Source organism: Centruroides vittatus, unplaced genomic scaffold (genome assembly GCF_030686945.1).
Source record: "Centruroides vittatus isolate TY-2023 unplaced genomic scaffold, ASM3068694v2 contig_2054, whole genome shotgun sequence".
Taxonomy (NCBI): domain Eukaryota; kingdom Metazoa; phylum Arthropoda; class Arachnida; order Scorpiones; family Buthidae; genus Centruroides; species Centruroides vittatus.
The window spans coordinates 86094-112223 of NW_027121272.1; the positions used below are offsets into that span (position 1 = coordinate 86094).

At 35.3% G+C, this 26130-nt stretch overlaps 1 protein-coding gene across 1 annotated transcript in view; it reads left to right on the forward strand.

Annotated features, from left to right (window-relative positions):
* The first annotated feature begins 2392 nt into the window (after positions 1 to 2392).
* Positions 2393 to 26130, forward strand: part of LOC136970594 (uncharacterized abhydrolase domain-containing protein DDB_G0269086-like) — a 56879-nt gene continuing 33141 nt past the window's right edge. Inside the window, exon 1 of the mRNA XM_067265041.1 lies at positions 2393 to 4081. Coding sequence (XP_067121142.1) covers positions 2393 to 4081 — 1689 coding nt within the window. The remainder of the gene's footprint in view (positions 4082 to 26130) is intronic.

A 26130-nucleotide genomic window follows, 5' to 3' on the forward strand; every position in this document is an offset into this window, starting at 1 on the left:
AGCAATATGTTGTATAAAAATATTCCATATACACTATATATTCTCTAAGGATATTTTGCATGTCTTAATTTTATGACTATTTTTGTTTTTATAAAGCATGTATCTACCTCATAAAATAAAACAGCTTATAGGCCAATATTAAAAATGTTGCAATTTTGTCATACATTTTAATATAAACGTTATATACAATAATTTTAATTTATTTATAAATTAAATTTAAATTAGAGTTATCGCGTTCATCGCCTTCTCAATGGCGCATTATCCTATGGAAAAAAAAACACTTGCTTGGGCCCTCACTAATAGAGGGCCCAAACAAGTGAAACAAATATGTCTTCCAAAAAATTCCCCCATGGGACACTAACTGAGGTCAACACTACACCTGTAATTCATATTTGCCTGGGCCCCATAAAGCTAAAACGCACCACAAAAGGCCTTCTGCAGAGAGAAAATCAAAGGGCAAAACATTGTTTAAATTTGGTTTCCACACGTTTTACATAGAAAAGACTTGTGAAAAAATTTTTCATAAATCGCCTCTAGAGGTGCTAATCACACGAAATTCCCATCAGTTAGATTTACAAGAAAAACTTCATAGTTATCTGTAACAAGCTTATTCAGGCATACACACACGTTTAATTATGGACAATTTTAATTCTTTAACTGTAGTACTTACGACAGATTTTCTCAGATCAGTTGCCTGATGCAAGTTAGACTATCAGCTGCAGGTTGGCACCAAGGTCACCGCATAGCTTACATCCTGATTGACACTAACAACCAGAGGACGTCTCTGATTCCATTGTGTTTTATTCTCGATCGTTTGTTTATGCCTATACAAGCTAATTACAATTGAACACCACGAGTAAATTCTACGTGGTTTAGCACCACTAGCGGTAGGTTTAGGAACAAGTTTTTTCATTAATCTCTTCTCCAAGAACGGAAACCTATAAAGGCCAAATTTAATAAAGTTTCGCGCATTGGTTCTCTCTGCAGATGCGTTGAATAAGTTGATAAGTTGATAACTTCAATTTAACTATCGACATAAAGTTAAACAACAAAAGGAAAAAGTAAGTTATTTAGCTTTTCCTTATATTAAAAACATTTTCGAGAAATGTGCTACAAAAACAAATAATTTTAACGCCAACCATGAAAAATAAATTAAATAAAATAATAAATATAAATAGGAAAGAAAAAATTAATATCACACAAAAAACAGGAGTTATCTACAAATTAAAATTTACACGTCAAGAATCAAAAATATATCTAGGAGTAACAGGAAAAAACTGGAAAAAAGAAAGAGCATTTAGCAAAAATTAGATCGAATAAATATATAAATCACTGTAAATTCGCCGTGATTTATAATATATATAGCTTATATTTTTTTTAACTCTCTCCACCCTGTGGGCACTAAGAGGGCCTCTTATAACAAGCCCATTATGGGTTCGGACAGGCCCACAATGGGGCGGCCGGGTGGTGAGGGACGGGGACCGACATATCCGGACGGACCACCCCCGAAAAATTCCTGGGGATTTTTCGACCCGTTCGGATTCGATCCCGGGTCTCCCAGGGCGGTAGGCTGCTAACCTTGACCGCTCGGCCATCCGGCCGCTATAGCTTATATTATAAACCATATTGTAAGGTATGGAATCGCCAAGACGCGCGATTCCCACCTGTTTGTTATAACGAACTGTCATAACGGAAAAGTCGTTAGGATCGGCCGTTGGAAACGACCGTTAGGAACTTCCGTGGGAAGAACCGTTAAGTTTCGAATCGTCAACCATCGGACGATTGGCCGGCGGGAAGTGACCGTTGGCGGCCGTTGCGGGAACATTCAAATTTGATTGGAGCAGGGTTCGAACGCCGTCGACTATTTAAGCTCGGATCGAGCTCGTATCGGGAGATCGGATCGGCTGGCATCGTATCGGAGGTGATCGGATCGTATCGGATCAAGGGAGATCGTCGTTATCGAGGTGCTAACTAACTCTCTTGTTGGAAGTTACGTGTTTGTGTACGAACTTGTTCCTGACTCGGAGGTTTTGTTAATTACAAGTCTGTTTGTTCGTAAGGAGTTCTTTCGACGAATTTGTACGGGAATAGTCGGTTGTCGTTGGATTATTGTTTGTGCATAATTAATTGTAACTCTAATTTGGATTATTTTGTACATTTACTGTACATATAAAATTTGTGTTTTTCGTCAAACCGACTGAGTGGTTATTTTGAACATTACTGGCGCAGTCTCGACAGGATATTTTGGATACTTTGGATTACGTTGGATTATCCTGGATTACACTTCAAAGAATCGGAAGAACTGAGCTACGACAGAGAAGCAGACGTACGTACAGAGCATCACCAGCAATTAGACCCAGGTAAATTATTTGTTTCTCGCTAGCACACAGAGATGCCTAGACGCGCGAAATCGCGGCAGCTAGAGGCTAGAGACTGGGAGGACGACAAGCAGGGAACGGCGCGTAGGACAAGCAGGTCGAGTCGTGAACTCGAAGCACGTAAGTTACGGGCCGAGATCGCGAAAATCAAGGCGGCGACCAAGGAGAGAATTGCGGAAATCGAGGCGGCGAGCAAGAGCAGAAAGCGAAAGGCAGAAGCGGCGAGGAGAGCAGAGATAGAGTTAGAACGACTTAAGTTACGGCTGGGGATCACCGGGAAATTAGACGATACGAAGCGGCAGGAACAGCAAACACGATCCGAAGGACTTAAAGTCGAGGGGAACCGCGACTTCGGGGATAGAATTAGCTTGTCGGGAAACAAGCCGCAGGGGGAATTGGATAGGCCAAGGGAAACTGACCGGCAGAAAAGAGGGTGTCCTGATAGGCGGGTAGACGACGAGGCCGAACGCATGCGACCCAAGGCAGCGGACCGCGTGGTGGTGGAGGTGAGAGCATCCAAACTCTCTTGCCCACCGGGGAGCGGGGAAGCAAAGGATCGGGTCAAGGCAATGCGGGGAGAAGGGAGGCCCACGTACGTAGCCGGATCGAGGACGGGAACCGCTGGGGTCAGGGTGGCCAAAGTCCCCATGCTAAGAGTAGAAAGTAGGCGCAGCTCACAGGTAGACCGGGACATTAGGGAGCCTAGTGGAGTCGCGGCAAGACGAGAGGAGGCAGTTCATAATATCCAACCCGAAGTCGGGAGGTCGCTGAAGGAAGCTGAGACAGTAAGCGGCAGAAATGGTCCCCCAGTTAAGGACGTTTCGGGAACGGAAGCGTCGGGGTTAAGGGAGTCATGGGTCCCTAAAGCGGTGACGGGAACGAAGGAGGAAAGCCAACTCGTTGGAGCCTTCGGTCACCAGGTAGAGGCAGGCCTAGCGTCAGTACCGCTTGGATTGTGGGAGGAAGGACGCGAAGAAACGCCGGGATCGGCACGGGTGACGCGTGCGATCACCAATAGGTTAGGGAAAGCGACAGACGCTCTCTTAACGGAAAGGGACTTCCGAGCGCTGGTAGAAGCGAGAGAGAAAGCGGATTCCGAGGCAAGAAAAAGGGAATTAGCTGAGGAGCAGAGTATATTAAGTGCGGTAGCGGGGATGTTCGTGGAAGCGAGCGAGGCGGTTAAACGAGAGCCGCCCGACGACAAAAACCGGGGGATGGTCATAGGACCGCTTGACCAGACACAAGAGCGGCAGCGCACGGCCCAGTGTGAGCGGAGGGCGCAGTCTGAGCAAAATAAAGCAGGGGACGCGACTCCTATTGCGAGGAGATATTCCGGTAGCGAATCGGATAGCCGAAGCGAACGACCCGCCGCGAACAGGAAACTGGAGGGCGAGGACGCTGATGAAGGGAGGCCGGGAGTCAGAGCAGTAAAGAATGGGGTAGCTGGGACGCCTCAGGGTCAAAATTGTGGCGTCGGGGAAATAATCGACTTGGGAGATATCGGCCGGGAACCCGCGACGCAGTTGGCGCAACACGCCGATGACCAAAGACGAGCGATCGGGGAAACTAGCGAACCGCTGCTAGGGTTACCGAATGCGACACGGGATAAGCCCCTGGATGCTACGAAGGAGTGTCATTCCGTGGACGACTTGGCCGAATTGATTGGGCAACAGGCGAACCTGATCTTGGCGACCGTCAACCGGGTTCAAAGAAAACACAGCGGTAAAGAGACCCGGAGGTCTCGGGCCACGGCGGGCGCGGCCAGTGGCCAATCGGAACTACCCACACACGTGCTAAGTCCGGAGGGAGGCATATCGCCGGTCCGGAAAACGACGGACAACGGTCACAACCGAGCTCGCGGTAAGAAACCCAAATTCCGTGAGAAGGGCCGAGCGACATCTGGTGACCAACAAAACCGGATGACGCGCCGAAGGCGACGGGGACGACCTCCTCGTAGGGGGACCCGCGCGGATAGGTCTCGGGGATCCAAGGGGTCCTACACTATCGCGAGGCATCTCTGTGCGCGGGTTATAGCGAGTTTGCCCGGTTGTACCGGAGGTAAGGGTCAGTCCGCACGAACGGACATTTGTAAAATTGCTGAGTGTTGTTGGATCAAACAGGCTTGGGCTAAGCTCAGTTTGATCCTTGGCCGCGGAGGTGTAAGGTATGGAATCGCCAAGACGCGCGATTCCCACCTGTTTGTTATAACGAACTGTCATAACGGAAAAGTCGTTAGGATCGGCCGTTGGAAACGACCGTTAGGAACTTCCGTGGGAAGAACCGTTAAGTTTCGAATCGTCAACCATCGGACGATTGGCCGGCGGGAAGTGACCGTTGGCGGCCGTTGCGGGAACATTCAAATTTGATTGGAGCAGGGTTCGAACGCCGTCGACTATTTAAGCTCGGATCGAGCCGTATCGGGAGATCGGATCGGCTGGCATCGTATCGGAGGTGATCGGATCGTATCGGATCAAGGGAGATCGTCGTTATCGAGATGCTAACTAACTCTCTCGTTGGAAGTTACGTGTTTGTGTACGAACTTGTTCCTGACTCGGAGGTTTTGTTAATTACAAGTCTGTTTGTTCGTAAGGAGTTCTTTCGACGAATTTGTACGGGAATAGTCGGTTGTCGTTGGATTATTGTTTGTGCATAATTAATTGTAACTCTAATTTGGATTATTTTGTACATTTACTGTACATAAAAAATTTGTGTTTTTCGTCAAACCGACTGAGTGGTTATTTTGAACATTACTCATATATATACTTTTTTTAAACTCAATATTGGTAAAAATTTCGGAAAACTTAATGACTTTCAATAGACTCGAGCAATTCACATTCCTTAAAAGTGCAATATCTATTACTAAATATCCTAAAAGAATATCCAACTGATTATTTTAGTAATATTAATATAAATAAATATATATTACGATTAACGAAGAAGAGCATACAGTTATTTTGGCCTTGTTATGTTACACAGGGCATCCCATTTTAATTAGTCACCAAAAATATCTGGAAAACTATGCATCTCACGAAAATAATGTTCTTCAATGAGGCGAAAATATTCTGCCTCAAAATGACACAAGATGGCAGAATCTGTTTCCTCATAAATGGCGTCACTACATAATAAGCGAAAATATGTTCGCTTCAGTTGAAACGCCTATTTTTTATTACATACTTGGAATCAATGGAAAAAGTCACCAGTGATCGAGTGAATAAAACCAGTAGACTCTGGTCGTGGATTCGCGCCTCGCAACGCGAAACCGAGTAGAGTTTTGCGGTTTTCTTCAAGTTTGTAACACCTAAAAAGAGACCAGTTTTCCATAAAACTCTTGCCGAGAGTTATCGCGTTTCAGTAACTAAATAAACCAAACCGAGCCATTGTACACATGATACATTAGAAATGTGAGGTCACAAGCTCGTGTTTAAAGCCTCGCATGTCTTTACAGATCCTTTGCACGGCCAGGTAATGATATTTGTTATAACTTAGACAACAAGCCGTGGTTATAAATAGAGAAAAATTGTAGGGATTGCTTTTCTATATTGACAAGTTACTTACTCTGCAGTATTATAGAAAAACATTGTTTAATTCCTGTACAAAAGCAGCCAAAACTTTAAAAATATTTTAGAGTTTTGGTTATTTAGGCGTGCCTATCTTTAAGGTGCTTCTCCTTATACGGCACTTTTAAATTGTAATTATGTTTATTTTCTGCGCTTGCCTTACTCTTACAGGGGTTCGCACGATGTTTTTACTTATTAATTCAGATTTTTATACGCATTGGTAAGTAAAAGGCTATGATTCACTTCACGGAGGTGGTCTCAAACAGAACGTGCCATATTAGTGAAGTATGCCTGTATTTAGTGGCTTTAAACTGTTATTTAAATAATACTGAACATAATATACTTTCAAGCTTAATAAAATACTACCAAACACTAAATACTTTTTTCACGTGAGTACAGTGTATTCAAATTATCTTCATATAAATTATGGTAAAAAATTGCTATCACTAAAACACATAAAGTGCCAATTACTTACAATAATGTTTTCTTCTTCACTATTTTCTTCATAACATAATTCACAGATATACGAATATGGTTCATTTGACTGTAAGAAAAACACAGTTAAATCACAATTTATATAATTTAATTTGAATGAGTTAAATGTAACATGTCTTACCCATTTATAAATAGGAAAAGCAACAAAGGGACTGACGAAAATTATTGTAATATAAACAAATAATAAAAACATAATTAATAATTTGAAATTAAAATCACATTTTTCAAATAAAATAAAAACAGTGCATATGGCATTCCCTGAAAAAACACCAATAAATACGTTGGTAAATACGAGATTAAATCCGTCGTCTATAACTTTAACTAGATCATATAAAATGTTGATATCTTCTAAGTATTTGAACTTCATTAATTTAATTTGTTCAATAAATTCTTCAAAGAAGAGGGCAACAAAGCAGGACATAGACAAAGTTAATAGAAACAATAATGGAAAAACGCAAAGGTAGTATAAAACGGGTATAAATTGAAAAATAAAGCATATACAATCAATAAATGTAAACGTGTTCATAATAGATGAACGTAAGTAAATAAAAGTAAAGTAATTAATGATTATACCACCTGAAATGGCTAGTACGATAAACAGTGAAGAATAATTTTGAAATTTTTGAAATTTTCTCCTTTTATCTAATGACAATTTCATTACTCTGCAAACACTATTCCATACGTCACACAGTATTCCATTAACAAATTCACCTCTATACAGAAATATTAAACATACCAAAAGGTCTTGCACAATCCATATCAATGTATTTGCATAAATTACATCGAAATTTAAGTTTAGATTTACTTTACAATATTTCTTTTGTCTTTCCTCATCCATGAAATAATACGAAATGTAATTAATCATTAAAGCGAACAACATTATTATATATTGATATCGGAATAACTTATAGTATATTGTTTCTGTATATATTCCTTTGTTTCTAGTACACTGGCTGAAAGATATGCCTAGTACCTTTAGCATTTGCAAAATTGGTAGGAAGGTGCAATGGTAGCAATCACAATCCATGTTTGAAGTGTTTAACGAGTGTGATTATCTTCAAGATTAAGTAAAAACTATTCCTTTTAAATGGATATTCTCATGAATATCGAGTTTCTTCACAATAAAAGTATTTACGATCGATTATCTGGTGTCATGGTAACTAAGTGCTTTAATTGAAGATTCAGTATCGTAGCTTCTTTAGGTAATTTATTGCTGTAACAGAAATTGCATTACAAAGGATTTTTTAAAGTTTTAAATAAATTCTCTCGATAGTTTTAAAAATTACATTACTTTTAAGAAATTATAGTTTTTAGCAACAAACAGTTAAGAAAAAACAATTACTTATCTTGACACCGTCACAATGCCAGGCTGCAATTTTTAATTGTAATTTAATTTAAAATTAAGTATTCCGTATCTGGTCTCGATTTTCATGTGGGTGTAACTCCGTTATCATGATTAAGAACCGGTGGCTTAAATTAATACTACATATATACAGCACATAATAAAAATAATAAATACATTATACTTCATACTAATTACAGTTGCTACAATTCACAAAAATAGATACTTTGTTGTATTGAAATATTTCATATTAGTATAGGAGAAAGTGGTATTATGGAACCCCATTTTTATTATTGTAAATTGTAAACAAGGTATCATAACTATTCCCACATTTTTTGTGCGCAAAGTACTGGTAACTGTCAAATTAAATGTTCCTAATTGGATTTTTCGCTGGTATAACTATAAGTATGGTTTTTGAAGTCTTCTGTAAGAAAAGTCAGGAAGTCGTTTTTGGGAAACCGGATGGTAATATGGAACCCCATTATATGTTTTCAAAAAAATGCTTCAATGTATTCAAAAACAAATATAAAAGTACAAAAATGTTAATTACAGTAGAGAGTCGTTAATCTGAACCCCGGTAATCGGAACGATTTCCAGTCGGACTGTGTCGTGCTGAATCGAACGTTTTTGATACTAGATTTACTTCTAAAGTATAATTTTCATGTTTTTATATTCTTCAATATATTTATTTTGTTTGTACAAAATGCAGAAATAATTTTTAACGATACGATAGCCTCGATTATTATTATAAAAATTTTCGTTAGGCTTAAAATCGACGAAAATTCAACACGAAGCGACACGCAACGGAGAAAAATTTGAACATCGGACAGGTTAATATATTTTTTCGTACATAATCGGTAATCCGAACAAATCACTAATCTGAACACCCCCAGTCCCCAATTGATTCCGATTAACCACTCTTTACTGTAATTACAAAATCATTTCTCCAATGTATTTTATCGAAAAAATGCTTTAATAATAGAAAAATATGACCTCCATCAACAATATATATTCCAGCAGCTCTTTTTCGATATTCTCAGAAAAAATTAGCGTTCTACCCAGTGTCTTTTCACAAATTGCTCCGGACAAATCTCTGCTTGCAAAGAGAGAGTTCGCAAAGTAGTTTTTGGCATCTCATAAAATTTTGCAGCTTTCTTCAGCATCATTTTCTTATCCCTTACCATACTCAGCGTTTCTGCAATTTTTTTTGATTCATGTTTGTCTCTTCAGGTTTTTCTTTGGCTTGTTCAGCTGGGCTCTAAGCATCTGAAAAATAAAATAAAATAAATTTTTAAAAATCAGTTTAAAAGAACACTTATCTATCTCAGAGCAGTTTCTAAAACCAAAATAACTTCAGAATTTAGCTAGATCTACTTATCTATAGTTTTAGGTATCTATTTCTAATTCTTTTATTCGTCTACCATATACTTTTACAAAAACTATTCCATGGTTTTAATTTGTGGGTATTACGAACCCCAGAGAATTCCATATTAAAAGCACCAATGGGGTCCGTATTTCACGCATCTCCATTTTGGGTTAACTTAATTTCTGTCAACACCAAATTTTAAAACAGTAAACATCAGACAGATTAACATGTACTGTACCCCTAGGCCTATGAAACGGGACACATGCACCAGTTACTTACAACTACATGATTTAAATTTTAGAAATAATTATTGAATAAACTCACTTAGCATTCAAAAGTTTGGAATTGCGAAAAACACAAATGTCCTGTTTCTCTGAGCTCAACCGCATAACTGAAATGGGAGGCGTCCTCCCCTTTCTATGGATGTCTGCCTAGTGCAGCAAAGCCACAATTTGCTAGAGTTCGAATCTATTATCAGTCTGAAATGGAGGGGTTTCGTAATACCTGTGGGTTCCATAATATCAGCATGTCCTCTATATATTTATGGTTTTGTAATCAGATGTAATGTACTGTACAGTTTATCAATTGGTTAACATGCATACTAATTGAACCTACCCAGAAAACAAGATAATTTTTCCTCCTTTTAATATTTATTGCTATATTTTCTTGTCTCTGTATGTTGGCCTATGACCTTAGATGCAGATCTAGTGCAACGTGGAAAATGGTTTTAAATTTTACTAAAATGTATTTCAGCAACCTGTTGGTAGTGTTTTTCCAAACTTATCACAACGAGTTCGATGTATGTTATAATACATCGAACTCGTTTTATTCTTTTTAAGTACTTTTAATTTTTATCAAACGTTTCTATGAAAACTACAATTGAGTCACAAATTACTTCAAAATGACTCAAATTAGCGCTTTTCGTAAAATCCAAATTGAAATCGCAATCACCACCGGATTGCGATAAATCGCTCAATCTGGCAGCCGTAAACTTTATTCCTAAAAACCTTAACATAGAATGGCCGTTTATAGGATGGCCGAGCGGTATAGGTGGCAGCCTATCGCTATAGGGGCCCGGGATGGATCCGGATGTATCAAGAAACCCCACGATTTTTTTGGGGTAGTCCATTCCGGATAAGTCCAATCCGTTTCTCACCACTGGGCTCTTCATTGCGGGCTTCCCCAAATCCATAATGAAGTTGCGAAAAATACTATCATAGTAACTCTATTATAAAAAAGTATCTTGTTCATCAATCCTCACACGAGATTATTAATTAAATTACTACCACTCGAAGACCAGCATAACCAGGTCTCTAACTGCAGGAACATAAATTTTTAAACTATTGGGTTGCTCGGAAAGTAATTTCGTTTTTTTTTTTTTTTATTACTAGAGGAATTAGATGTATTTTTACCAGCCAATTTTAATTTAAATCACATTTTCATTATATATTTCGACAGCTGACATTTTAAGGCTTATTTGTAAAAAATTTTGTTTGATTCTGTACAATTGTTTTTTTTTCGGTGACCCATCAAATATGGAAAATCGAAAGCATCATTTTCGGCATATTTTACTTTTTTATAACTAAAAAATCAAAATGCTGTTCAAACAAGAAAAAAATTGTGATACAGGTTTGGAGATGCGTTGAGAGAAAGACATTGCCAAAACTGGTTTACAAAATTGCGTTCTGTCAATTTTAATATCGAAGATACACCACATTCTGGATCGCCATTTGAAGCCAATAAAAACAAAATAAAGATACTGATTAAAGCAATCTGCCGTATAACAACACGTGAAATCACTAAGAGATTAAATCTGTTAAATTGAACCGTTTATTATTACTTAAAATGAATTGGTTTCGTTTCAAAGCTCGATATATGGGTTTCACATGTTATTAACGAGAGACGCTCTCTATGGTGGGATTTTAAAGAAATTTTGTTTTGAGCTTTTACCAGACAATTTAACAATTGATTCGAAAGTATACTGCCATCGAATAAATAAATTGAGTAATATCATCAAACAGAAAAGGCCAGAATTGATCAACAAACAAAGTGTAGTGTTTTACCATGATAATGCCTAATTTCACACAAGTTTGGTAACTCGTGAAAAACTGTTATAGCTTAGATGGGATGTGTTATCACACCAACCATATAAGCCAGATCGGAGACACTCAGATTATTACTTGTTCCGGTCTATACAATTTTTTTTAACTGTAAGACATTTACTTGAAATGACAATGTCAAAAATCACTTGGATCAGTATTTTGTAAACAACAATCAAAATTTTTATGGATGTGAAATCATGCTACTACCAGAAACAATGACAACAGGTATTTGACCGAAATGGTCAATATATAATTCAATAAAATATTTATTTATTATAAGAATATTGCGTTTATTTTTCCGTGGAAAAAACGAAATTACTTTCCGAACAACCCAATATAATAAATAATTTGAAATTCTACGTTAATTTTAGTTAGAGTTTATGCTGTAAATTTACGATAAAGATAGTTTATTTTCGTCTTTATTTTTTAAAATACATTCACATAATTTTTGCAAATGGACGGCTATTAAGACCTAATGGTAAAGGCCGTAAAGCCTGACACTCTGGAGAATCCGGCTTTGAGTCTAAGTCAAGAATCTCATTAATTTTTATTGGCTGGTCTGTCCTGGATACGAAATAATAGAAAAAAGACCATTGAAAATTGGTTAGGTTATCTTATGTCACGGGTTTGCGCCTGAACAACGGATTAGCCAGGTGGAATTTTCCGGGTTTTTTTCACGTGTCTAACGCCTAAATAGAAGGCAGTTTCCCATAGAAAGACCTTCTAGAAGATCAGATCGCCTATGTGTTACGATTTTAATCCACGAATCCAATCTAATCCTACACTTCGGTTTCTGGATCAATAAGCACAGGTCCAGGCACTCTAAGAATCGGAAATGTTAACATGATTATTCTTTTTTCCTTCTTTATATTATAAAAATTTAAAGAAAATTTTATATATTTTTTTATTTGTGGTGACTTTTTAAATTTTTATATTGTTTAAAAAGACGCAAAATTTGTACGATGATACTTATAAGAATTGATACGTTTCTGCGCTTATGTGATCCAGATACATCTTTGTTATCTAATGATTATTATTAGTCACTAATAATAATTCTTGGATTCGAGATTTGTTTATAATTTCAGCCAAATCAGCCAGCTTCACGACTCAGAATTACTGTGATTTAGAACAAAAATTTAAGAAACTTAGGTTAAGTAATTTTTGGAATAACTTACCAGAAGTGTATCCCAATGTAGTGAATCGTGTAGTTTGAGTATTATTTCCTTTTGATACAGTTTATATCAGATCTTGCTTTTCCTATTAAACGCCCACCAGTAGACAAGAGGATAAAACTACTAAACACTAATAGATTGTTATGTGTTCGCGCCTGACCACTAGGCTGTGCACATGCTAGTTTTCGGAGTTTTCTTCATGTATCTAACACCTGAATTGTAGCTTGTTTCCCATAGAATATCTTCGAAGTAAGCACTCTCCTTTATTCCACCAATCCAATTCGTTTCCTATTATACTGCAGTAAAAAAATAATAAATAGAAATTAATATTCAGCTTTTCGGCGTCGGACATAATATTAAAGAAATTTGTGATCCAAAGACACAAAATAATCCCAAACATTTCATCATAATTTTTATCTTCTTTTGTCACGTACGTGTCATTATTGATTCTACCTCTGCAGTAATATAATGAATTCTGATTAATTAAAAAAATTAGAAAATTTATCTATACACCAAAGTCGCGTGCATTCTTTAACATGGCGGCGGGAACGGAGTGCATGAAAGTGAATGACGATATTATGTTCATTTTTGTGTTTTTCATTCATCGATTACATATTATTTTCTTAATTTCTTACTTGTTCAATCGTAATTTATATACTTAAAATTTCGGCTCTCATTATCTGTGTTAGCCTTTAGCGCGACGGCAATGTGACGATGTGGCAAATTACGGAAATGTGACAAAGGCAGTCATAGCCGTGTGTGAGTGAGCACTATCCTGTTGGTAAATGATTCTAGGGAGCCCTGCTACGAAAGGCAACACATGTGGCTGCAGGATGTGACTAACATACCGCTAGGCTGTCATTGTCCCTTGGATCACTACTAGAGTAGACCAGCTGTCGTATGTAATGGCACTCCAGACCATCACACTAGCTATGGGGACAGTGTGCAGCTTCAAAGCGTTAGGCAGGATTCAGGCTTCACCACGGGTCCTCCAGACACGAACACGGCCATCGTCAGGGCCCAAACCGAATCTGGATTCGTCGCTGTAGATGACTTGGTTCCATTGCGTTGTGATGTATTCCAATCGGGAGTGACCACTCCAAACAGAAGCGGTGAATGATATCACACATAATGGCCGCCGATCCTCATCCAGGCGCCTCGAAATGGTACGGACAGACACAGGGACCTCTAATGATGGCATCACCTGTTTCGGATGGCTGACGTCAATACTCTCGGTTGTGTGTGTGTGTGTGTGCTTGTCGGAAGACCAGGCGGTTCTCATAGCTAGTGGTCTGCCAAGAGTTTCCTGAGCCTGAGCTCCGTGTGTGCAAGCTTTCACTCTCCCAATAAACGTAGATAAGAGACTAAACATAGCTGCACATGGCATGTATAATGTTGTTATATACAATATGTGTGTATGAAGAGATTTAATGTAAACTATTATGTTAACTTCATGTCTTTTTACACTTCTCCAGTACATAAACTGTACTGGTTTGAACGAATTCAAAGTGATGTAACTTTCAAATGTACATTATTCTGACAAAACAAACGCATTTATACATCATATTGTTATTTTATATGTTAGTAAGAGTAACAAAAATGTGCATACATACTTAATAATTTAATAATAATAGATCTGAACTAATCTTAGATCTACATAAGTTAAAACATTTGATCCTGACACAACTACATGGTAAGCTACTATATGATCCTGATGTCTATACCGTAAGCTACTATATAAATGTTTATTTTAAATATTTTGTTATTGGAGTAAAGTGATGTCAATACAACTTTTTTACAGTAGAGCAGCGATTAACCGTCACATCGGTTAACCGACCTCATTCTAGTCGGCAAATTCAAATGTGCGCTAGTGATGTGGCGCTACAATATTTGGCTATGTTTTGGCTACTTTCATATTATTTTTGTTAAATTTTCGCGTGTTTTAGCTGGTAACACTGGCTTGACCATGAAAGGGAGGCCAGTATTTAAACCAGGCTTAATTTTTTATTTTGACTTTATTTTTGTATTTATTTTGTGGAAAATAAAGAAATAATTTTTAACGATACAATAGTGACGATTATTATTTTTTAAAAAATTTTGTTAGGCTTAACATCGATGAAAATTCAACGCGAAATAGGTTAATAGCGATATACTAATATACTAATTACATGGGATATATTAATATACTAACAATGTATTTTTTCATACTTTTCGGTTATCCGTTTTTTTCAGTTATCCGACCAACCCCAGTCCCCAATTAAGTCGGATAATCGATGCTCTACTGTATTATATTTTTTCTAATAAATTATTGATTTAACATTTTGCTTACCTAGAGACCGACTGAGTTGCATTATAATCAGGAAATTTGTAACCATGAAGCTAATTAACTGAAACGATAAAATAATAAAATGTAAATATACAGTAGACTCCCCTATAACACGGTAGATACGTTCCGTGTTATATGAATTCGTGCTGTACGAGTCCCTTAAATATATGAGCCAATCACAGCCCGCCACGTGTGCAGTTTAGGAGCTATGGCAGTTTGAAAGGTTTTCTTTCATAAAATTATTCGATTCTAGAATAATTTGACTCAACATTTCCAAATCACGTATAATTTTTTAGGAATAATCCATATAAATTATGCTATAAACAAAATATTGTTGGATTACTTACCGAATGTGCACCGTTCGAAGACACCATTGCCTAAGCTTGTTTTCGTCGCGGAGCGACTCATCGAACCGCAGATGCGTTTCCTGATAAGTTATTCTTTCTGTGAAGAATTCGCTGAACTTTGGAGATATCATTAATAGAAATATAATTTTTATGGCCGTTGAACAATACTGTAAATGTTGTTTTCACAAGAACTGTAAAAAAATTTATCAATACTTTCCTGCCTAAACTCTCCGTATATACGCGTGGCGCTGGATGGCAGCAAGTAGTTCGGCTGCTAGTCTACTATTGGTCCAGATTCGACCAATCTTGTCGCGACACGAGTCGGCGATGACGTTTTACCGTGTTATACGGGTCTCTTTTAGCGTGTTATACGAAACCGATCGCAATTTTTTCGCCGTGTTATATAAACCCGTGTTATAGGGGGGTCTACTATATATTCTAAAAAATGTTGCTAATGTATAAAAAATATTAGATCTTGTGTAATAATAACTCCAGTGAAGAATTTATGTAATAAAAATTTAAATTTGTAATTAAAATGTATTAATTAAACCATGATTTTTAATATGTATTTTTCGCATGTCTTTAAAAGTTTACAACTTCGATCTTTATGCAATAAAAGTACAGTAGACCCCTATAACACGGGTTCATATAACACGGATTCGTATAACACGGCGAAAAATTGCGATCGTGTTATACTAAAACAGACTCGTATATCACGGTAAAACGTCATCGTCAACTCGTGTCGCGACAGGATTGGCCGAATCTGGACCAATAGCAGATATTGTACAAACCGTTGAGTTTAAACGAGCACTGTTCTTACTAAAAAACATTTATTATTCAATGGCCATAAAAATTATATTTTTATTAATCATGTCTCCAAAGTTCAGCGAATTTTTCGCAGAAAAATAACTTATTAGGATACACGCGCCAGCCGTTCGATGAGCCGCTCTGTGACGAAAACAAGTTTAAGCAATGGCGTCGTTTAACGGTGCACACTCGGTAAGTAATCCTATAACGTTTTGTTTATAGCATAGTTTATATGAATTATTCCCAAAAAATTATACGTGATTTGGAAATGTTCAGTCAATTTAGTGTAGAATCAATTAATTTTATGGAAGAAAACCTTTCAAACTGCCGTACCCCCTAAACTGCACAAGTGCCGGGCTGTGATTGGCTCATGTATTTACGTGACTCGTACAACACGGATTCATATAACACGAAACGTATCTACCGTGTTATAGGGGGGTCAACTGTATTCAATAATAAAATACAGTAAAGCTACTGATTTAGTGACAAAATTAGTTAAACTAGAAGCAGTGGCGCACACCCAGAGGGGAGCACGGGAGCCCTGACACCTTCCAAAAACAGTTTATGTATTGTGAGATTGTCACAATGTGGGGTCGCAATTTTTAATCACCTTTTAATTTTAAAATAATCACGTGACATTCGGTCTAGACTGGCAGTTCGTATATAGTTAATCGAGGCTTGCTTTCCCTGAGCTTTCCACATCTATTTTCATTTATCGAACTCCGTTCGATTAACATTGGACAGACAGACATCAGAAAATCAGATAAACAGACGACAGCGAAAATGTATAGGTCTTCAATTTGAGAATTGCAGCCTAAACACACTAGAAAATTTTTAGAAAATCTTTTTCTAATCAACTCGATCGTTGGGACGTGTTTCAATGTGTATGTAACAACGTATCTGTATGGATATGTTCGAGAGAAAAAAAGAGACTGTGTATGTGTGATTAAGAGGAAACGGTTGCTGGTAACACAAGAAGGCAATCCTTGCACTTGTCGGCCACAGAGACGCGATTCTTGCACCTGCTTGGTAAGGACAGGCGATCCCTACATACGCTCGGATTCGATTTGTTTCTTTGTTACGCTCATTTTACGTTACGTGCGCGCAAAGCTGTCTATTTTTTATTTTGCCCCTAAATTCCGTTTGGCTCGCTCAATCGCGTCGGAGAGCATAGACATTGTCACTCTGACTCTGTACCTCGAAAACGAAGTCATGGATCCCCATTTTTTATTACATTTTTAGATTCCGCATTGCAGTCAATACAAAATGTCAAAGATTAATTGAAATCGATCAACAACTTTAAATATTTTGAAAACGAATACAGTTTTGCAACCCATACAAACGAAGCTTCGCAATTTGAAAAAGGGTATGTTTTCAGTTATACAAAATTGTTATGATTGAAAGATTAAAGACAACTGGAGAGGGGATTAAGGTTCCGAAGAAAATGAAATTTGAAAAAAAGAATTTCGAAATGAGGAAGACGTTTATTGGAAAATAATAATTGCAAAATGTGCCACTAGAAGATACAACAGCATAAAAAAAATGATTTTTGTACTCACTATTAAACTTCATATAAGAACTTATTCCCAGTACAAAAGTCATGTGCCAGCTCATAAACTGTTAATTTCCTCAGTGTTGCTGCAAGCAACAATGAAGAAATTAATGTGTCAACTCTTGAGGTACTGTCCATACAAAATACATGAGCTACACTAATTACAGCACAATGGTATATGGACTCATCATACAGTTTCTGACATGCATGAAAATCGATATCAATTAGTCATGGAACATTCTTCGTGACCGTGATACCCAATTTTGTTTAAACGAACAAATGGATACACACAATTGTCACATTTCAACGACAGAAATCTTCAAAGAATCTATGACGTTTCTGTAAATGTCTTAAAGTGACAATTAATTGCGGATTTAATATTATAGCGGATTTATCATTAAACTGTATTTTATGAAGTGTTGTCACCAGCTAGATCAAAGGCCTGTTCTGTTAATGAGCTTATATAGGAAGTGATGGTGTAAATTTTGTAATCCAAAGCTGTAGTAGCAAGAGTGTCTGCAGAATGCGATAATTATGTACTACAGGGTGCCAACAAGATCATGTACAACCGGATAGCCGAGGCAGTATTATGTTAGCCTATTGCTCCAAGGGACCCAGAAAAAAATCCGGACGTGTCGAAAAGCGTAATTTTTTGGGGTGGTCCATTCTGGATGTGACATACCCCGTCATCAACATCTGACCATTCCATTGTGGGACTGTATTGACTCCTGATACGTATAAAAAGTAAAGACCCTTTTACTGCACACAGGGAGGAAAAATAATATACAGATAACAATACTAATTATGAGTTCGGCCAGACTCTCAATGGGGAAGAGCGGATGATCAGAAACAGCAGTAGACACATCCAGGACTTCAACCCCATGAAAAATTGCTGGAGTGGTTCAAACAATAATTTTAAATATTATAATATTTTTAATATAAAAATTATGATGATAAATTCGTTTAAAACTGTCTTTAATCTCCAAAAACATCTGTTACATTCTTACATATTTGATAAGATAATAATTAATAGTTACATACAGTTGAAAAGAAAGAAAATCAATTGATCGATTCTTTAACTAAACTAAATTTCTTTTTTAAATTTTGTAATTAATCACAAATTTATGTACTTAAAAATTTTAGTAATTGTATTTATTTATTCATTGGAACTATAACAAGTTTTTCTATCATTAGTTAATATAATTCTCAACAGATGGCGCTCTTTACTATCTACTTCGATTTATAATTTTAACTACTGTATTGAATACAATTCTACATTCAAAATTTAAAAACTTGTGAATAAAACATTCGATTTGTTTAATATTTTTTGACAAAATGGTGAAGAAAAATTTTTGTCTCCCCCATTGTTATTTAGCGGCAAAAAAAAATCGTATTGATGCGTTCTCTACCGGGAGAGCCACCTCAAGGCCTATACATGGCTTATACTATATCAAAGAAATGCAATCAATATTAATATGTTTTCTATTCAGGTGTTAGACACGTGAAGAACACCTGGAAACTCCACGTGGAGACCATGACCTATTATTAAGGCTCAGTAGTTTTTTCCATTTGGTGACTAGTAGTTTGGATCCTGTTAGGATTTCGAACCAGACCTGAAGACTATTTACTAATGGTTTTCAATCTATGTAATTTAATAAATTACAAAATAAAAATACAATAAATAAAGAATCCAGTAAAGAGTTGCTTAAGTTTCGCGGCAACATTTGAAATTGCGTTTGTGGCAGTATCTGTTATGATAATTTATTTTTAAAAATTTATATTTTTAATTATTAAAAAATGGAAAAAAGCTTAGTTTTTATAGTAGTAATGAGTGTTTCTAAACATTGTAAATGCTAATAACAAGTAAAATCGTCATTAAGTCTGACCCTACTGCACCCTCTTTATCTCCCTGCTTTTCCACCCTTTAATTACCAAAATTTAATACCATCAATCCGCTTTATATTCAAACTACCCTGCAAAATTTCAGAAAGTTTTGACAAAAGACACAGGAGCTTCAAAGTGAGTGAACAAAATTATGCTCCTTACACACACTAACTCTTAACACACCATTGATGAGAATCTTTTATCAAAAATTTCTGAAATTTTGCAGGGAGGTTTGTGAATTAAGACATTCTGGTAGCATTACCTGGTGTGCAAAAGACCATAATCATTATAAATTCTTCTTTGGATTTTCAAAAATACAGATAACATTACTTTAGAAAAAATGAATAATTCGACATTTTTATAATTTTATTTATTAGAAAAAAGATTATTTCAACTTTAAAAAGCTAAAATAATCCTGTTTTTAATAAATATTATTTTAACAAATAATCCTTTTTGAAATATTTCAAACCGATTAATGTTTTTACGTAACACGTAACGTAAAAACATGACGAAATCGCAATACGTCACGCGTTGTTAAAAATATATTCCAACAATAGATAGTTGATAGATCCAGGCCGCACCGAAAGGCATAGCCTGAAAAGGCACCTCCACGTGGTGAGTTCTGGGTTGTCGTTCGTCTGGAAATGACGAACGACAACCAGAACCCGAAGGCAAGCGAAGAGCTGCTTGTTCTTTTCAATTGAATAATAAAAACTGAAAACACGCCAATAAAAGCAGAAATTACAAAAGTAATTAAAGTTAGGAGAACTAAGTATCTAACTTTTATATAAATCGTTTTAAATTTTGAATAAATGTTAATTTCTTTGTTTCAATCGTGAATTTCAATTGACCCTAGTTTGCTTTATGGCAACATATTCGTGTCATGGTTGGCTACAAGATTATAACTACGTGTTCGATATAATGAGATGATCTTAATGGCAAAATTGTTGAGTTGCTAATAAAACAATGAGAAAATATGAACGTAAGTCGTTAGCAACGTAATAAAAACACAGAAAACTGCACGTATTCGACCCGTTGGCAGTGCTCGAACTCATGACCGCCTATCGTTGTTTAGCGATTTTATCCATTCAACCGCTGCTGGGCAGCTTTCTTATGCCGTTTGATGTTGAAAGCCAAAAGTGTTTTGGTGTTTTGTTGAAAAAGTAGAGTACAAAATAAAATTAATGCAAATTTATTATAAATATAATATAAGTAAATAATATAAGTAATTTACAATTGTCCCTCTTGTGGTTTATTAACTCTAAAATTCAATATTTTGTTAAAAACATTGTATTATATTAATTCGGGGTGTCCCGACGGGGTCGATGAAAATTTGCGGGAATGGCTAAAATATTTAAAATTTTACACATTTTTCTTGCTCTTAATTAAATGTAGAAAGATCTTTTAAAAATTATGAGGTTATAGCATATATATTAGATATAATATAATATTGTTTAATAAAAATAGTACATAATATTGAAGGGGTCGAGAGAAAATTTTTAAAGGGAGCAATACATGGAAAAGTTCGGAAACCCTTGTATGAATTGGTTTAACCTTTCATTTTTATTGGTTTGTAGGGAACTGGAACCAATCTTCCATCTTACTTCTCCGGCTTCTTTTGTATATAACACGGTAAAGTATTAAAATCGTATCAACCTTGATCCTTCAAGATTTTAGCCAATTTCGACGTTCTCAACCCGAAAAAGCCTAAGAAATTCCCAAAATGAGTTGCATAAATCCTTGTGCTATGAGATGTTATTTAAAAATAACATTTAATATGTGCCTGGTACCATCTTTAATGAGATTTTGTAATAAAAAACGTTTTTATATTATTAATTATTATAAGATGACAAAACCCTTAATTTTGACGGTAGCGATTGGTTTTATAAGAAAAATCGTAATTGCTAATAACGGATAAAATCGTCATAAGTCCATCCCTACTCGAGATACACACGACCCCCATTATCTCCTACCCCCTAGACCTTTAATCACCAAAACTTAATAGCATCAATTCCCCTAATATACAAACCTCCCTACAAAATTTCGGAAATTTTCGACAAAAGACACAGGAATTATTAAGCTTCAAATGTGGTGGGCTCTCCCCTTTCACCCACACATAAACATTTATACATACAGAAAAACACCCGAATTTTTTGAATTTCTCGATGATTGAAGGTCCCGAATCTAAAAATGCAAGACTATCTGGGAGAGGTCATTTTTTGACCGATCGCCATACTTTCCTTCTGTTATACACAACTCTACTTTGATAAAGAATTAATAGTGCTGCAAGAGAAGCATTTCTAAATTGGAGGTTAAAAAGTTGAAAAATACTAGATTAATGCATCAAAGAAAGTTTATACGTATTGTCCTTTAGTATTTGGTAAATGAGGAAGGGCCTCTTTTATGTTGTAGCGTACAGTACGAAGTCTGAATCGTGCTCTGTTAGAGCTTACCTTTCTTGAAAACACTTTCTGCTCTGTGGCACTAAAAAATGCATTTTTTTAAACGCTTATTTTGGCTCAAGTAGACAGGCCGCATAGTCAGGAATAGGGCTCGACATATCTGATATTTTGAGGCTTCCTGAACTAAAAAAATGTCAAAATACAATAAAAAATTCTGTGGATATGTATATTTGTGGGTAAGTGGTTGTGTGTGTGTGTGTGTGAGTTGGCGTCCATCACGTTTAATATCTCAGGATAGAGTAATAATAAAGAAACGAAATTTTGCATTTTAGCTTGTGTGTAAGGGGCATTGGGGTAGAAAAAATCCCTAAGAATTTTTAAGGGGGTGGTTCATCCAGATATGTCGAACCCCATCCCTTTCCACCCGGACGCCCCATTGTGAGCATGGCCGAACTCATAATGGACTTGCTAAAAAAAGAAGAGACCCTCTTAGTGTCTACAGGGCGGAAAGTGTTAAAAAAGAAAAAATAGACTTACTTTTTTGCCATTCGATAATAATTAAAAATAAAAAACATTTATTTATAACAAAATGTTATAACAGATGCAGCCGCACGCAATTTTATTTGTTGTATTGTAATTAAAAATATAAATGTTATTTTTGGACTGCAATTTGAAAGAATTGTATACCTATAAATTACCACTGCCTGTCCGTAATCTCAAGAACCGTGTTAGATATACGAGAGACTGGACCAGACTTGGAAAGATTAGCAGCATACTAAGTACGATCTTCCGTTGCAAACCCGAAATCATGTTATTTAAATTCAAAATTTTCCCTGAAAGGAGTTAGGTAAATCACCAGCACAACTCTATTGTTAACAGGAACAGTATAATGTACAGGGGCAAGATACTACTAATTTAAAGTGGAGAGCATATAATTTAAATTAAATAAATTAAAAATATGAACCCAAAATTTGCAGCCCGGCATTGTTACTATGTCACAATAAATAATTGCTCGTTTACATAAGATTTTATAACAGCGTGGATAATTATGCAACTGATTGCTAATTTCTTTATCTGTTTATTAAATCTATTTAACCGGTAATTGCATTTAGTATTTTACATAAAATAAAATTTTAGTTTTTAAATTTAATCTTAATTTTCTCTCGCTCATATTATTTATCTTATATATTTTTCAGCTCCAGAAATTAAGAGTTATGCAGCACTACTCGATATGCATAAGCAATAAATCTGTTATTGCCTATTACAATCGATATGTATTTAAATAATTGTATAAACAACTTAAAACCCTAATTGTACTCACCCTTAAGTAAGTAGTCTTATTAAAGTAAATACATCTGCAAAGAGTTAAACCTCTTCTTCTTCTTTTAAATACCAATAACTGATTGTAAATCTATAAAATTGTAAATATAAAAATTATAAATTTTTTATATTTATTTTAAAATTTTCACCTTAAATTTTATGAATTTTAGTATAATATTATGCTATAAATTGTCAGTTATTTTGACAGGATACATTTAATATTCTGTTTGCTTGAACGATCTTAATCAATGGCTAGATTGATTGAGCATTGCATAAAGGAATGAGAGCTTTAAAATGAAAATTCTACTATTTTACAAGGATTACAAATTTTAAATTAGATTGATGTGAAGACAAGACAACATAAGAGCAATTTGCTAAAGGGGGATGCAAAGGTCTTGCAAAGGTCTTGATGACAGCAAATATTTTCTGTTAAAGAAAGTGGCTTATAATTATTATAAATTAATAATATATATTCGAGTGAGAAGTTTATTTTGTTTTCGGTTTGATTGATCAATTAGTTTACGTGAAGCACATCAAGACTATATGATCAGCTATAATTACATCTAATGGAAAATATCAATTAAGTGTTAGTAACAAGTAATTTGATACGCTGCTAACAACTTATTTCAACAGAATTCATTCTCTTTTTCTGTACAAATAATGGATAGATAAATAATGATAAAAGGAATAGTTTATTAAACCTTATAATCTCAAACTTTTTATACATATTTAAGTTCATTATTTTATAATAAGCATAGGAAAGTTACATAAACAGTTTTTATGATTTTTTTTACGTCACTAACACCCAATTAATTACCAGTTTCCCATAGAGTATCCTGTACTTATGCAACCTGGCTTCTCAGATTTCCCTTATGTTGTGTTGCCTTACTTATGCATTATCAACTATTGCAGAGTCAATCATAAATCATGCTTTAATAAAAATAGAAAAATGTGCTTAGTGTATCTGTAACATTTACAAAAACAAATAAAATTTTGTGACTTTAGTAACTAAAATATTTTTAATTAGATGTTAAAATGTATTCAGATTTTTAAAAATTCTGTTGAAGAATAAAGTCAGTAATTAGAAATAAAATGCTTTTGTGAAGAGACTAAGAACAGTTAGCCGTTAGTTAGGTGCAAACTCACGACACTGCTTTCCACTGGTCTTACTTACTTATAATATGTGCCACTAATTGGCACGTATTATTATATTACTTATGAATATAATTACATTACTTATATATTACTTACAGCCAATTTTTCTTTTTCTTCATACTCTTCTTCAAGATACATTTCACAAATAATTAAATATGGTATGTTTGTCTACAGAAATTTAAAAAAAAAACTTTATATAGAATAATATATACTTATAATATTATATTCTTTATCTCACTTTAAATCAATTTATATATCTTACCCATTTATAAATAGGAAAAGCAATAGCAGGAGCGATACATATTATCAAGGTATAGCTAAACATAAGTATGCAAACTAATAACTTCAATTTAAAATCGCATTGTACAGAGAATATAAATATAGTACATAGAGAATTTCCTACTAATACACCAAGAATTGAAATGGCAAACACTGGGTTGAAACTATCATCAATGTTTCTAACAAGAGAATCTAACATGTCCATCAATTCTAAGTGAGTAATTTCTTTTAATTTAAATTTTTTAATGAATTTTTTATATAAAAATGTAACATACAACGACATCAAGAACGTTAACGAGCATAAAAATGGGAAAACAAAAAAGAAATGCATGGGTGGTATGACGCCAAGCGCCGAACATATTAAGTTATTTATATTAACATCATCTATTACATAATTTTTTAGAAATAATACAATTAAATTATAGGTCAAAGTTACTAAAGAGCTGACGTGTATGAAAAACAATACCAAATATTTCTGAAATTTTTTAATGTTAAACCAATCTTCTTTGGATAAGGTGATCCTTCTAGAAACCCTCTCCCACACCTGGCATAGATTTTTAGTAAAGGATTCGTATCTGTTTAAGAACGTTAAGTAAACTAGGAAGCTTTGTATGGTCCAAATCATTTTGTTTAAGTAGAATATATCAATTTTTAAACTCATGTCGTAAGCTTTCTTGCAGAACAGTCCATTCTCTGTAAACCACTGCGAAATGGTGATGACGATAGAAAAAATGAAAGGAAAAGACAGCGTGTACTTATAAATTTTATAGTACTTCGTTTCTGAATATGGTTTCCTGTTCATTGAGCAATTGCTAAAAGTTATACCGAACACTTTTAAAATGAGTATAATTGATAAAAATGTACAGTGAAAACAGCCGCACTCCATAAGACAATTTCTCTGGAAATTTATTCTATGGATATTGAAATTAATGCCGCCTGTATTGCATACATTAATTGATGATGAGTAGTGTGTTACACGTACGTCTCCGATACTAAATTCTTTGACGTGACAGAAGTTTTATCGATCTTCAGTAGCATAGCAACTAATTGCATCGTTGATTAATGATTATAAAGTGAACCTACTAAATGGAAATTTATTGGGTCGAAATTCATCTTCTATATATAAATGAGAATGCTTGTTTGTTTGTTTGTTCGCTATACACTCCTAGGCCGTTCTATCAATTGCTACGAAACTCGGCAGTTAAGTTTACATACTTCCAGCTTGGATAATATAGTACATCCCACTCCAAATTATTGATTGGATTTTTATATATTAATTTTTGTCTATATTTGATTTGCTGACTTTACATGTAATTTACATTTAATTTACAAGTAATTTACATTTGATTAGAATTGCTGGCTTTATATGTAAAGCCAGCAAATCAGACGTATCACCACAACCTGTCTAACACGGATCACTTTTCAAATATTAATAGCAGATCTGTATTAGTTAGTAGTCGTTGATTGAATAACCAATCTAACAAATTTAAAAATTCTTTATTCCTCTACTATAGACAATTTAGAGAATTTTTAAAAAGTGTTAGATTGAACAGTTGATGTGGTAAACTCTTACCTAATATAACCCTGCAAATATAAATCAAATACTACAATATAATATAATAGAAGTGTCAGAAGTATGAAGCAAT